This window comes from Seriola lalandi, unplaced genomic scaffold (assembly GCF_002814215.2).
Source record: "Seriola lalandi dorsalis isolate HSWRI2012SDOR001 ecotype SW California unplaced genomic scaffold, Sedor1 jcf7180002054928, whole genome shotgun sequence".
Lineage (NCBI taxonomy): Eukaryota > Metazoa > Chordata > Actinopteri > Carangiformes > Carangidae > Seriola > Seriola lalandi.
This window is the reverse complement of record NW_019525480.1, coordinates 395,240-408,878: the sequence shown is the minus strand read 5'-3', so window position 1 is coordinate 408,878 and position 13,639 is coordinate 395,240. Positions and strand designations below refer to the sequence as shown.

The 13,639-nt window shown below is 42.1% G+C and overlaps 1 protein-coding gene across 2 annotated transcripts in view; it reads left to right on the top strand.

Moving 5' to 3' along the window:
• The window catches only part of ripor3 (RIPOR family member 3), a 54,794-nt gene that overhangs the window by 33,680 nt on the left and 7,475 nt on the right, over nucleotides 1-13,639 (top strand). For both annotated transcript variants that reach the window (XM_023393095.2, XM_023393094.2), the window contains 14 exons: nucleotides 252-350; nucleotides 2,280-2,438; nucleotides 2,708-2,786; nucleotides 2,884-2,907; nucleotides 3,047-3,100; nucleotides 4,145-4,294; nucleotides 7,682-7,745; nucleotides 7,840-7,883; nucleotides 9,181-9,306; nucleotides 9,610-9,755; nucleotides 11,123-11,249; nucleotides 12,164-12,324; nucleotides 12,676-12,927; nucleotides 13,211-13,307. In XM_023393095.2, the coding sequence (XP_023248863.1) occupies nucleotides 253-350; nucleotides 2,280-2,438; nucleotides 2,708-2,786; nucleotides 2,884-2,907; nucleotides 3,047-3,100; nucleotides 4,145-4,294; nucleotides 7,682-7,745; nucleotides 7,840-7,883; nucleotides 9,181-9,306; nucleotides 9,610-9,755; nucleotides 11,123-11,249; nucleotides 12,164-12,324; nucleotides 12,676-12,927; nucleotides 13,211-13,307 (1,581 nt within the window). In that variant the 5' untranslated portion in view covers nucleotide 252. The remainder of the gene's footprint in view (nucleotides 1-251; nucleotides 351-2,279; nucleotides 2,439-2,707; nucleotides 2,787-2,883; nucleotides 2,908-3,046; nucleotides 3,101-4,144; nucleotides 4,295-7,681; nucleotides 7,746-7,839; nucleotides 7,884-9,180; nucleotides 9,307-9,609; nucleotides 9,756-11,122; nucleotides 11,250-12,163; nucleotides 12,325-12,675; nucleotides 12,928-13,210; nucleotides 13,308-13,639) is intronic.

Genomic DNA, 13,639 nt, shown 5'->3' with positions numbered 1-13,639 from the left:
CGTGCCGGATCTCGGTTGCCATGGTTACAATAATAAACAATAAACTGGTGGCTCGGTTCGGTTTGAGCACAAAAAACTACTTGGTTCGATTAAGGGTTAAAATAAGTACCTCCTCAAGATTAGACGGGCGGATTGGATGATCTTTGTTGTCATGGTTACAATAATAACAACATGGTTGAGGTTGTGATAGTGGATTTTGTGTTTTTTTGATCGCCCCACAGATGTGACTGACTCTCTCTCTCTCTCTCCAGGATGTCGGTGAAGCTGCGATTCGACTCGCCCTCAGACGGCGGTCTGGTCCACAGGAGCCGCTCCTTCACCGGGTTCAGCTCTCTGACTGGACGACGACGGTCAGTGACACTGATGAGAAGTAATAACGAACCACTCAGGAACCTTTCATTGTATTAAAAAATGACAGTGGAACTCGTTAGACTTCTGTCAGACCTCTAACCACGCTGGTTCCTGCAGATTTCAGTCTTTCCCACGCTGTTAAATGCACCTAAAGCACACACATGCGCACACGCGTCGTTTGAAATGTGTAAAAACTCTTCTGGTTAGGAAAGACCCTCCCATGTGGTCGAACATCCAGATGCCATCCAGCTGTGTTTGATTGACAGTGTGAACAGGACTGTGACCAGCAGGTGGCGATACAGGAAGTGGCGGCAGCTACTGCTAACGCTAGAACGGCTAACCAACAGCTAACTTTAGCTGTCTTCGTCGAGACCGTCCTCCTGTGAAGAAACGAGCCCACAGGTCGTCTGTGCAGCAGGTTGTTATGACATCACAGTTACGTTTTGTTGCTAGGCGACATCTGGTGGTCGTAGTAACAATGACAGGAGCGAAGGAAAAAGTGTCGGTGACGTAGTTTAAAGAGAGACAGAGTCCACGTCAGGAGAAGGTGGAGGTCAACAAAACACACCGTTCAACAACCTTTAACACATTGTTGTTATTGTAACCATGACAACGAAGATGGTCTAATCTTCAGGAAGTACTTATATTAACCCAAATCAGGATCTTTTCCCAAACCTAACCAAGTCATGAGTCGTTTATTATTGTAACCATGGCGATAAAGGTCCAGTACGCCGCTGTCTGCACAGTCTGCGTGTTTATTATTGTAACCATGACAACCAAGGTCCGGTACCTGGTGTACCTGTTAAACCTTTTCACTGCTAAACACAACTCCTGCTGTCTGAAGCAACAAAACAAACGTGGGTTGAAAGACAAACGGTTTTTCCCGGTGGAGACGAACTGACAGGAAGTTCTGTCGACCGCAACAGATCGAGACTCTGCGGAAGTTTGTTTTTCATTCTGCGAAACAATAAAACGACAGAACATAAAAATCTGTTGTTGGCCTTTAAGATTTGAAGGGAGGGAAATCCCTTCAGCCTCAGACGAGCCTGTCCCTCATTGACGGGCAGACAGTGAACGCACCACAGACTTCAAGATGTTGTTTGTGAATGAGGGAGCTCACAGACGTCGACGGAGAGAGAGAGAGAACAAAATGTCATGATAAAAAAGACAGACAGAGCTGGAATGTACTTCCTGTGTGTGAGAGACAAATTTTTCCATTTTAAACATACAGTAAACACACACACACACACACACACACACCTCCCCAGAGGGAGGAGGTCAGGACGAACCATCTTCATTTCCAGTTTCCCGCCGACAGTCTGTGGTTTCTTTGAACCACACTTCCCTGTAAGTGGTCGTTTTCACCCAAACCACATTTTTTCACCATAAACCTAAACCAAGCCGTAACCACGGCAACAGACCGAGGTGATCCCATGAATCCATGAACCATCACCCTCTCACCGCAGGCCGACGTACAGTCAAAAGAAACAGGAACAAGGAGAAGATGAGCTTCAACTCTATAATTACTATTAAAAAATAAAAAGAGAAGCGAGATGAGGAGTTCCAGCGCGTCGCACATACAGAGACCAAAAGAACGAAAAAAGGTGCAGCCTCAGGTAAAAATGAGGCGTCCAATCAGAAAGAGCCTCTCTGTGCGTCGTTCTGTCGTTACAACAAAAATCAGTCATTGTCTTCATCTCGTCACACTTTCATTATTATGAGGTGACGGACCTTCGAGAGCAGCTTCAACATTTCTTCCTCCAGTGATTCCTAATTAACTGCAGGACTGAATCTGAGTCAGGTCTGACAGATCGTCTCAAAGTAAATCCAGAATATAAAATAAATCTAATTCTAACAGAATAAGAATTTAATTCTCAGTAAAAACTCTGTTTGAAAATCTCCTTCCGTGTCTTTATCTCTGATTTCAGGCCGTCCTCTGCCCGTAACTCTCTTCGCTCCAAAGCCACCACGGGGGGGAAATCTCCCAGGATGCACCTCTCTCCCAGCAGAGGAGGGGGAGGGGGTATCTGGTCTCTGCAGCCGGAGCAGGTCGACAGCGTCTTCCAGGCGCTACGCAAAGGACTCAAGTACGTGCTGAATACCAGAGACATACTTTGCCTCAATGTGAAAATACTCCATTACATGTAAAGGGCAAGTACCATCAGTAAAATGTACTTCGAAGATTAAAAGTAAAAGTATTGGTTAAAAGGAAAGGATGAAAGCACTGGTTTAACTCTTAATCATTTCATTTAACCATATATAATCTCGTCATAGAGGAAAGTCAGCTGATTGGAGTAAAAAGTCTGTGATGAAATGTCACTTTGATTCACACGTGTCGGGACGTGACTGTGTGCAGGGAACACCTGGAGGGTCACCAGGTGGAGATGGACTTCCTGTCGTCACAGCAGAGAGAGACCAAGAGGAACTCCAGACTGGTGAGGACTCAGTGTGTGTGTGTGTGTGTGTACATACATACCTGTGATGATGACGATGATGATGGCGATGATGATGATGCCTCTTCTCTGTTTCCAGGCCTTTCTCTACGATCTGGAGAAGGTAATCTCTCCACCGCAGCTGATCCACCTTTTATTTTTTCTTTCTGTCAAAAACACTGAAAAACATTTTCACCTTTCATACGGATCAATATGTGACGTAATGAACCAAAACTGAAAGCATCATATTTTCGCCCTCACAGGAGATCAGAGCGCTGGAGCGATACATACGGCGACTGGAATTTCAAATCAGCAAGGTACAAGTTTTTACTTGAGTTACAGACCTGGTTTTTACAATACTTAAGTATTCCACAATTACAGAAGCTAATGACTGTGAAACAACCTGCTGACTGACTGACTGACTGACTGACTGACTGACTGACTGACTGACTGACTGAACAACCTGCAGAATAAACAGCTTGTAGAATATGATACAAACCTGATTAAAATGGCCATAAAAACACAAATGAATCAACAAAAACAAGCTACAAAACTACAAACTGTTTATCTGAAAATGAAGAACCTGTAACTCCTCGACTTGCTCTCTAAAGTCACGTCACGGCAAATTTCTGTAGGTAGAGATGAATTCTGGTCGTGTTCAACACAGAAAACATTTAAAAAGTAAAGGACTCTTTATTTAATTTGAACCTTTTAAACTCGAAGCATCTTCTTCATTAGGACACTGACGGGTTCAGACATCGCTGACAGTGGATTTTTCTCCTGTGATGAACTCAGTGTATGGTGGATCACATTTTCAAAATAAAAGAGAATTCATTCCACTGAATAAAAGCTCTGCTTCAAAGTAAGAGTACTTCATAGAGACGTAGAGGAGCCAAAACAATATTTGTCTTTTTAGTGTCGTGGATTAAAAGTCATAAGTTCCCAAAACAAAATAAAAAATACTAAAGTAAAGAACAGATAGTGTAAAAATATACTTAATACTCTGTTACTGTCCACCCCTGACAACGGATGGATACGACTTTAAAACTATTCCTGTCGTCTGTCAGAAGGAAAACTTTGATGAAGCTTTGACTGTTTTGAATTTCATTTATCTTTAAAGTGCAATGAAACAACAGCACATCAGTTGTTCTTTGGTTTGTCTGCAGGATTATATCAAAAATACTGAACCGATTTGCACTGAATGTGGTGGAGGGATGAGTCATAGTCCAGAGATGAACCCATTAAGATTTTGGGGCAGATCCGAATCATTTTTTCCCTGAAGTCTGGTGTGTGTCGTTTGTCGCTGTGATTGATCAGCTGATGTCCGTCCTCTCCGTCACGTCTGCCTCTCGTCCCCACAGGTGGAGGAGCTGTATGAGACCTATTGTATCCAGTGGAGGTTGTGTCAGGGGGCGGTCAACATGAAGAGAGCCTTCTCCCTGTCCCCGTCCACCAGAGCCTCCAGGGAGAGTCTGCTGGAGCTCAACCGCAACCACAGACACAGCCTGCAGGTACTGCCCTGATCACAGCGTGTGTGTGTGTGTGTGTGTGTGTGTGTGTGTGTGATTTCACACACGTGTTTGAAGTTAATCTTGATGTCACAGTGCCGACGTGTTACCATCAACATATCTTTACAAGTACCATCCTGGACCAATAAGATTCAAACGAGCCAATAAACAGTATTTTCTGTTTATGTTCACAAACCAAACACACAGCAGGTTTCATTTTTATTTGCCGTGTGTGTGTTTCTGCTGCTTTAAACTGAAGCATGAATCACTGCTGTGCCATCGCACCATGTGTGCAGCAGACAGAGGTCACACATGGTCGAGACACAACTAAACACAGTCACACATGAAACCATCCACAAAACAAAACAGAGAAGAAGTCAGGGTACAACATCCTGTTTCTGTCTCAAAGTTTAACACTCAAACGTTTTAACACAGTTTCAGAAACTCATTAACGTTCATAAACGTTAGCAAGAAAATAAAGCTAACTTTCCATTTCTAAGATTTGATGATTTTTGTCATCAGAAACAACTTCAATGGGATTTTTTTTCAAGTAGCATCTGTGCAGCAGGAATCATCAGCTGAACACTTTCACCTGCAGGTCAAAGGTTAAACATTTTTCTTCCAGAGCGGAGGAGGATTTCACTTTCATCAAAGCTCATTCAAACTTTACACGAGTGTGTGTTTGTGAGTGTGAAGGGAGGACGTCACTGTAGCTGTAGAAAAACCTCCCATCAGTCTTTGCTTTGCTCCCTGGTGAGATGGCAGTAACAGACGCCGCGGCCTTTTCTTCTCTATTGGCCTCCATTTTTGGAGTTCCCTGCTAGAGTCTCTGACACACAGGACTACAGCTGTGTCCCAGTTCAGAGTCACAGCGGCGGGACTAGACTGTCCAATTTCAAAGGCTCATTCAAATGCGTCCTTCTCTTCCTGGGCAACGAAGGCGCCAACAGCTGGATCCTTCGTGGTCCGACCTATCCCAGGATTCATTGCGTGTCGTTAATGAAAGCAAACAGCGCCGACAGAGAGCCTGAGGATCACACTGTTAGATGTAAATGTTGTGTTGCAGCGAATGGTACGACTTTTAAAACCTCAAGTTTTTGTGAAAGAAAAATTACCTGTTGTCAAGGTTGCTAGGCGACAGGAGCTTTGCGACGCAGCGGTAAGGGCGGGAACAGTTCAGCGAAAAACCCTCCATCTCATTTCCGTTCGGCCTTCGAAAGATGCGGCCCCTGAATTGGGACACAGCTTCTGACTTTCACAACCTCTGTAAAATGAGCAACTTATATTATTTTTCATTTTTCATTATTGTTGTTTTTATTTTTATTTTTCAATATTGTGATGAGTATCGTCTGAATTATATTGATTCTGGTTCTTATTGATTTCCTAATTCATTTCCAAGATGGTTAAAGAAGTCAGATGTTTCGCAAAACAAAAATAAAAAAAATAAGTGTAATGTGTGTAAATGTAATGTGAAAAGTCAAAAACATGTTCATTAAACAAATATTAAATCGATAAAGATCTAAAGCAGTTAATTAAACTGTTGAACTTTATTTTAGTGTCTTTGTTCGTCCTATATTTTACTAATCAAGGACGTCACACACTGTCAACACACAAACACCAGGTCCACAGGTGATTGTAACGGTCAAAAGAGGCAAATGTAAAAGAGATTAAACATAATAAATAAATAATAATACTATAAAACCAATAAGCAGAACTGAACCGGCTTGTGGAAGCTGTTCGTGCTCTAGTCGATTGTGTGTATTATACGTTCTTGCAATTAAAAAGCCAATTAAGATCATTTGATAATAATAGACAAACATACATAATACTAATAAAATCAATATAAGATAAAACATAGAGAGTGCTGCACCTTTATCTTTACTTTCAGCTTTCTGCAGTTTGGTCAAAAATAAAAGCTGATTCATCAAAAAGGAAGAAAAAACAAAAAAGCTTCCACATACTGGACAGTAAATAATGAGAAAACAGCATGAAGATCCGGGACAGGCTGAATAATAAAAAACTAAATGCAGCGTTTTATGTGTTGAACAGAAACACTGTGTAACACTGTGTAAACTGGGCCGCAGCCACTAAGGCTCTTGGCAGACACGGATCCAGACAAACAGTTGGATTAAAAAACGATCACACACAAAGAAGAACGCAGCCGGACGGGAGGTGAATGAACGAATCCGTTCATCCGCAGAAAATAAACCCGAGATGAAGGTTTCTGTCGAAGCTGAGGACAGAGTCTGAATCCTGAGAGACGACCGTCTGTAATTGAAACGTCTCATCAGGCTGGAAGTGGCCGCCACTCCACGCTCGCCCCATAATGCTCATAATGCTGCCAAATGAAAAAGATCTGGTGCGAGCGATGGTCCCACTGTGACTTCCTGTCTGCAGCCGCAGGCTACGGCTCATTAACAGACAACTGAGGACTCATTCACAGCGTCTGTCTGTGTCTCCGTCCGTCACACAGCAGCTCAGTTCAAAAACTTAAGAGTAAGGTACAGACGTTTTGATTACAAGAAAATAATAACAACATTAATACAATACTGTAAGAAAATTAATAAATAAGCAAATAAAAAACACCGGGGGAAAAGATGAATAAATAGAAAGAGCACAAGTTTTAACAGCTTAGCAAGTGATTGTCGTCATGTTCAGCTCCAACTCTTTGTAGAAAACATGAAAGTGAGGTTTTGTTTATGGATGTAAAACTTTGCAAAAAATATAATGAAATTCATTAGAAAATATTTTATACCAAAAGATACGATTCAGCAGCAGAACATTTAATCTCGTCCTCATGTTCCAACACGTGTTCACGCCTTCACATCTGTTCTTCTTCTTCTCTCCTTTCATACAGTCACCTGCTCCTTTTGTTTAGAAATCTGCCGTGTACTGATCGACCGCAACAAGTTTCCCTTTCAGATGTTTTTACAGCACACACACACACACACACACACACACACACACACACACACACGAGCTACGACACATGCTAACAGACCTCACTTTGTCACATGTTCATTCAGGATGAATGACCACAGAGCCTTTCACAGGGAGGTCAGCACCTCTGTCTGTAACACTGACATCTGTGTATGCCTCTGCAACCGCACACGCACACACACACACACACACACACACACACACACACACACACAGACTTTTTCACACAAAAAAAATCAAAACAGTACTGAATCTGAAATATGTTCAGAAAAACACTGAACCTCTATCACCTCAAATACGAAATACTAAGATACAATGATGATTGTGACCTTTGACCTCAACGTGGACAGAAAATAGGTGAAAAAGCAAAAGTGGTTGACAACAATAAGAAGATTTAAATTTTATCTTTTCTATCTAAATTTCCACATTAACCCAGTTTCTCCTCTGCAGGACATGTCTGTGATGGAGGGAGAGTTAGAAATCCTCCTCGGAGAGCTACACATCAAAATGAAAGGTACACACACACACACACACACACACACACACACACACACAGCAGTTTATAAGTGATCAGTGACTCACTGTTTTCCAAATGTTTTGACTTGCAGGTCTGATCGGCTTCGCCCGGCTCTGCCCTGGAGACCAGTATGAGGTCAGATTTTCTCTTCAGCAAAAACATTTGATCAAAAAACAGGAAGATGCTCAAACGTGTGAATCATATTCTGTCAATGAAAAGTGAAATAAACATATTTATTCACTTTTAACTTAATGTAAATGTGACTAAAAACAGAGCCGGTGGTTGAACTGAATGTATGAATCCTGACACCAACATCACCTGAACAAACTGTACCTGAGTGTTTGACCATCAGCAGCACTGTGTTATTCCACGTGTGCCACTAAAGGGCAGAGAAGAAGAAAACTAAACATGGATGCAAACAATGAAAGTTTAGATATTTTTTTAAAAATTGCTTTGCAAAAGAAATGAAACCAGCACATTTGTTTAAAGGAGATATTTGAAAGTTCTGCTATTGCTACATAGCTAACGTTAGCATTACTTACCAGTCTTACCAATAGCTTCAGCTTCATGACAAGAGGTTATAATACGTCCTCAGAGCAGCTACATCTTCAGGGCCGCCTGGACGCTTCAGTGACTCGGTATTGGAAAGGGATAAGACGGTCCAACCGGGCCAGGGCTAGCTCGTTAGCATGCTAACTTCAGTAGTTAACTGGAGACAGCTGTTGGTGAGTAAATGAGGAATGAAGGAATGAAGTCTGTTGCTGAATTTAAACAGTTTCTTCTAGACTGGTAAGTTAACAGCTGTTAATGCTAATGTTAGCTATGTAGCAAAAACTTACAAACAGCTTCTTTAACTTCAAGGATGCACTGATTTTATACCAAACACTGTGTTTAAAAGAAAATCACACAGAGGATATTCAACCAGATTAGTTGTTTGGACACTAAAGGGTCAGTTCACCCTGTAGTGAGTATAACTGTTCAGATATTTTCAGCTTTATCTGCTGAAGTTTGGAGGTATTCCCTCCTGAGACTTCTGCTGCCACCGCAACACAAAGAGAAATCCACATATGTTGCCACAGCATTTTAAAAACAATGTCCTGATGACAGTGACTAACCCACTGACCTCGCTGTCAACGCTTCCCATTGAGAACTGCGAAAAAAACTGATGTAAATTCGTCACCACCGAGGTGTTTGATTGTCCTGATGAACCGGAGCAGTGATCGTGAAAACAGATTTTGACTGTAAACACACAACTGTTCTTCGTTCAGCTGTTTCCTTCTGACAACAAACACCACGCAGTATTTTTACCTCGTTGGTCGGAGGTTGATCTCTTTAAACTCTGACCCTGAACTGACTGAAGAACTCACCTGTTGCTCGAGTCATGGCCAGTGGTTGGTGGTGATGTCATGTCTTGATGATGTCACGTGACCAGGTGGTGGTGCGACTGGGCCGCCAGCGCTGGAGGATCAGAGGGAGGATCGAATCCGACGACACACAGTCGTGGGACGAGGAGGAGATGGTCTTCCTCCCTTACATACACCACAACTTCGAGATCAAGGTTAACACACACACACACACACACACACACACACACACACACAGGTCCATATGAACTTACTTATTTATTTATATTTATCTATGTACTTGAATACTGTTTATTTTCGTCTTTTGTCTCTTTGTATTTTACTGTATTTTATTGTATTTTAACTCAGTTGCTGTGACATTTTAATTTAATAAAGACATCCATCTATCTTTCTATCTATACAAGTCAATAAACAGAAATTAATTAATAATAATGTGTGTGTGTGTGTGTGTGTGTGTGTGTGTTTGGGTATCTCACCTATCAAATGCCATCTCTCAGGTGACGGAGGCGAAGGGTTTGGGTTGGCTGCTGGTTGGCATGGTAACGTGTGCGAGCGCAGACTTCTTCGTGGCGAGGCCTCAGCTGATGCTGGTGGACATCACGGAGCTGGGGACCATCAAACTGCAGCTGGAGGTCACATGGAAGTACGAACACGTCGCACACGAACACAAACACATTCATGACGTGTAGCGCAGAGGCACGTCCTGCTCTGAGGACAGGAAGTGATGTGGAGGTCAGGACAGTAACTGAGGCGTGGACGGCTGAGTGAGGAAATGTAAAACATGGGAACGACTTCTATGAATCTTTGTCCTGACCTCAGATGTGTGGCCCCTCGCTCTGTCCTGCACATATCGTATTAAAAGTTGAGTCACATGACTGACAGGTGCAGCTGGTTCACACAACCATCAGATCACAGAGCGACTCTTACTCTGCTGGAAAACAAAACCCTCTCCTGTTTTTTCTTTTCCCCTCTCAATCTCTTTCTGTTACTTCATTGTTTTCTGAAATGTCAGACTGTGACTTTACCACATGTTCTCAGCAGAAACACAACACAGTACAAACAACAACAAGTGATGTGTTGCATCATTTTAGATTCACAGTCAGAGGCTGTTCTTTTCTTCAGTCTCTGCCTCTGTCTGCTTTGAACCTCTAACCTGAGCCAGCTGCCGCAGAGCAGCTGATTGAATACAGAGCGTACATCACACACACACACACACACACACACACACACATATATATACATATACAGACACACACACACTTTGCTGTGCCCTTTGCACCGTGACAGATCATATTTCAGGCTTTAGAGCAGCCAGGTGGAGGACGTTTCATGGATTCTCCCCGGAGAGACGGAAAATTAAAGTCACACTCTCACACCTACAAAACAAAAACCTGCTGAGGCCGTACACACTCACACAACACACAACACACACATTTCTGTGGAGCCCCTTTCAGTGATTTACACTGTTTTGCTGCAACATATAACGTGAAATAGGAGTCGAGAGAAAGTGAAAATATGTCTCTGGGCAGCGGGAGAAGATGGAAATGTGTTGGTGATGAAGATCAGGCAGAAAGCTGTTGATGAAGAGTGTGCATCCACTTACAGCCTCTGTACTGTAGGATATAAACAATTTACTCACTGATAATGATTCTGTGTAAATAAAAGGACAAAGCAGATACATCCAGTGGGAGTTACTCTGCAGAGAAACATGAAAGCACAAAGTCTCTGAAGTGTCAGGACTGTGACTAAAAAGTTGCATGAACATCAGTATGCACACGCCGTACGCTCTGGATTTCACAAAGTAAAGAAAGGTGAAGGAAAAAGAGTCAAACCTTTGGGAAAAGTCTGGAAACTCACTCATGAGACAAACTGATAAACTAAAACATTCACCGTCAGTAATATCTGCAGGTTTATAGTACAGATGTTTGACACGTATGGAGAGTGTGATGTTTAGTGTGTTTGTGTGTGATGTGCATTTGTCTGAACCTCTGTGTGTTTGTGCACCTGCAGTCCGTTTGACAGCGCTGAGAAGATGAGGCCTCTGTCCGTCAGCAGGCAGTCGGTGGCCAGCAGGAAGAGCTCAGTTTACAGCTGGACCGCACCGAGCACCCCCTCCTTCACCGAGAAGTATTTCATAGTGAGTACACACACACACACACACACACACACACACACACACAGAGAGAGAGAACTGAACAGAGGAGTGAGGTCATTACAGGTCACTAAAAAACATACATACGAATTATACAATGACAACCGGGGGGGTCAACTATCTCTCCAGGGTCAAAGGGAAGTCAGTGCAGTGCAGACACCTGCGTCTGTGAACTGAGGTGTTCAGCACATGTATTATAATTCTTGAATTCCTAAGTGAAAACAAAAAGGGTGCCTGTTATAAAAACTAATGTTAAGGCTAAAAGACTAAACCAGCACATTAAATGAAATAATAAACTCTATATTGATGTATTGATGTTTCTCTATAACAAACACCCTCCATTGTCTCACTGCTCATGACCGAGCACCAGTGTTTGCTAACATTAGATCATATATGACATTTAATATTGGTAATGAAATGACAAGCTAACATTGGACAGGCACTATTAGCTAGCTGACATTGGTTAGCTAAACTGTAACGTAAGGCTAAAGCCAGAAACTAGCTAACATTAGTTAACTAAACTGTAACTTAAGACTAAAGTTAGAAACTAGCTAACATTAGTTAGCTTAACTGTAATGTAAAGCTAAAGTTTGAAACTAGCTAACATTAGTTAGCTTAACTGTAACTTAAGGCTTAAGTTAGAAACTAGCTGACATAAGTTAACTATACTGTAATGTAAAGCTAAAGTTAGAAACTAGCTAACATTAATTAGCTTAACTGTAACTTAAGGCTTAAGTTAGAAACTAGCTGACATAAGTTAACTATACTGTAATGTAAAGCTAAAGTTAGAAACTAGCTAACATTAGTTAGCTTAACTGTAACTTAAGACTAAAGTTAGAAACTAGCTAACGCTGACTTTAGAGTTTGATGTGAACATCGACATGTTGCTTCCTCTGCAGTCGATGGTGCGTGAGCTGCGGGATCAAGAAGGTTCCCTCCCGTCTCTGGTGTCTAAAGGTCGTCACAACAGAGGAGGCGTGTCTCTGCTCAGTTACCTGTCCGACCCCTCACACACCTCCGTCATGTCCAACCACATCCCCAAAAGCCCCTACACCCCGAGGTATGTCGTACAGGGTGGTAAACATAATGGGATATCACTTTTGTTTTTTGTGTGGCTCAAGTGCAAGGAGGCGGTAACTTCCCGTCCTTTCCTGGCTTGTTTCAGTTCAACCAAAGAGTCATTTTTTGGTTTTCACTGTTTTTGGATTTGAAAGATTTTTTGAGTTTTGAAGAGGAAAAAGTTGTTTCACAAGATAAATTATAGAAAAGTTGTACCAAAGTAAACGCCTGACCTTCAGGTTGGGAACCACTGCTTTTAAGGACCATTTTCAGCGCTGAATCATAAAGTGAAAGTTGTCGGTGTGGATTTATGTGTTGATTACACTTAAAACGAAAATCCATTCCTCCTCAGTCTGACGCGGGCTCACAGCTACCCCTCCTGCCCCAGTCAGGGCACCAGTCTGGGAGGGAGCCAGACTCAGCTGTCTCTCGGGGAGGAAGGATCCCTGGAGGTCTCCACAGAGGAGAGGGAGAGGAGGAAGAGCATGGATGAGAAGGAGGAGGAGGAAGAGGAGGAAGAGGAGGAGGAAAGGTGGGGAGCAGTGTTAGAGACTCCCTCTACACCAGGGGAGAGTAAGATGGGATCCCTGCTGGCCCTGCAGAGGTGAGGATGAACTCATGAACCACTTGTTTTGCATTTTAAAACTGAACAAATAACAAATGTATGTAACAAATTAATAAATGAATAAATGTAACAAATGAAGTCAAAGACAAAATGACAGTATTTGTAATTAAGTTTCAGAGTTTAGGTTTTACCTCATCTCCTCTGCCTTCAGGATCCCGACATACTTTGACTTCTTCTTCTTCTTCTTCTTCTTCTTCTTCTTCTTCTTCTTCTTCTTCTTCTTCTTCTTCTTTTTTGAATAAACATAATGTATTTGTTCCAGGTCCAGTACTCCTGACATCCTCAGGAAGAACACAGCTGGAGAACCAGATGTTGAGACACACAGTGCAGCCCCAGGACAGGACTCTGTCAGTGTGCAGGTAGAAGAAAACAAAACAAAAAGACTTCCACTCATATCATACATACACTGCACTGAAATTCTGATGCAGGTAAAGTGTTTAACAATAAAAAATGTAATAGTACAATAAAATAATGGCTAATAGGGTTAGAGAAGGACAATGAGAATAGACAATATGAAAACAGAAGATGATAAAATATGTAGATGAAAATAAAAACAGAAACCAGTAATTGAATCAGAATCTGATCCAACAACCAGAGCCACTATTTTCTTATTGTTGTCAGCTCCCTCATCTCTTCTTCATCTCTTCTTCATCTCTTCCTTTCTCTTTCAGTTTATTTTTCTTCACCTCCT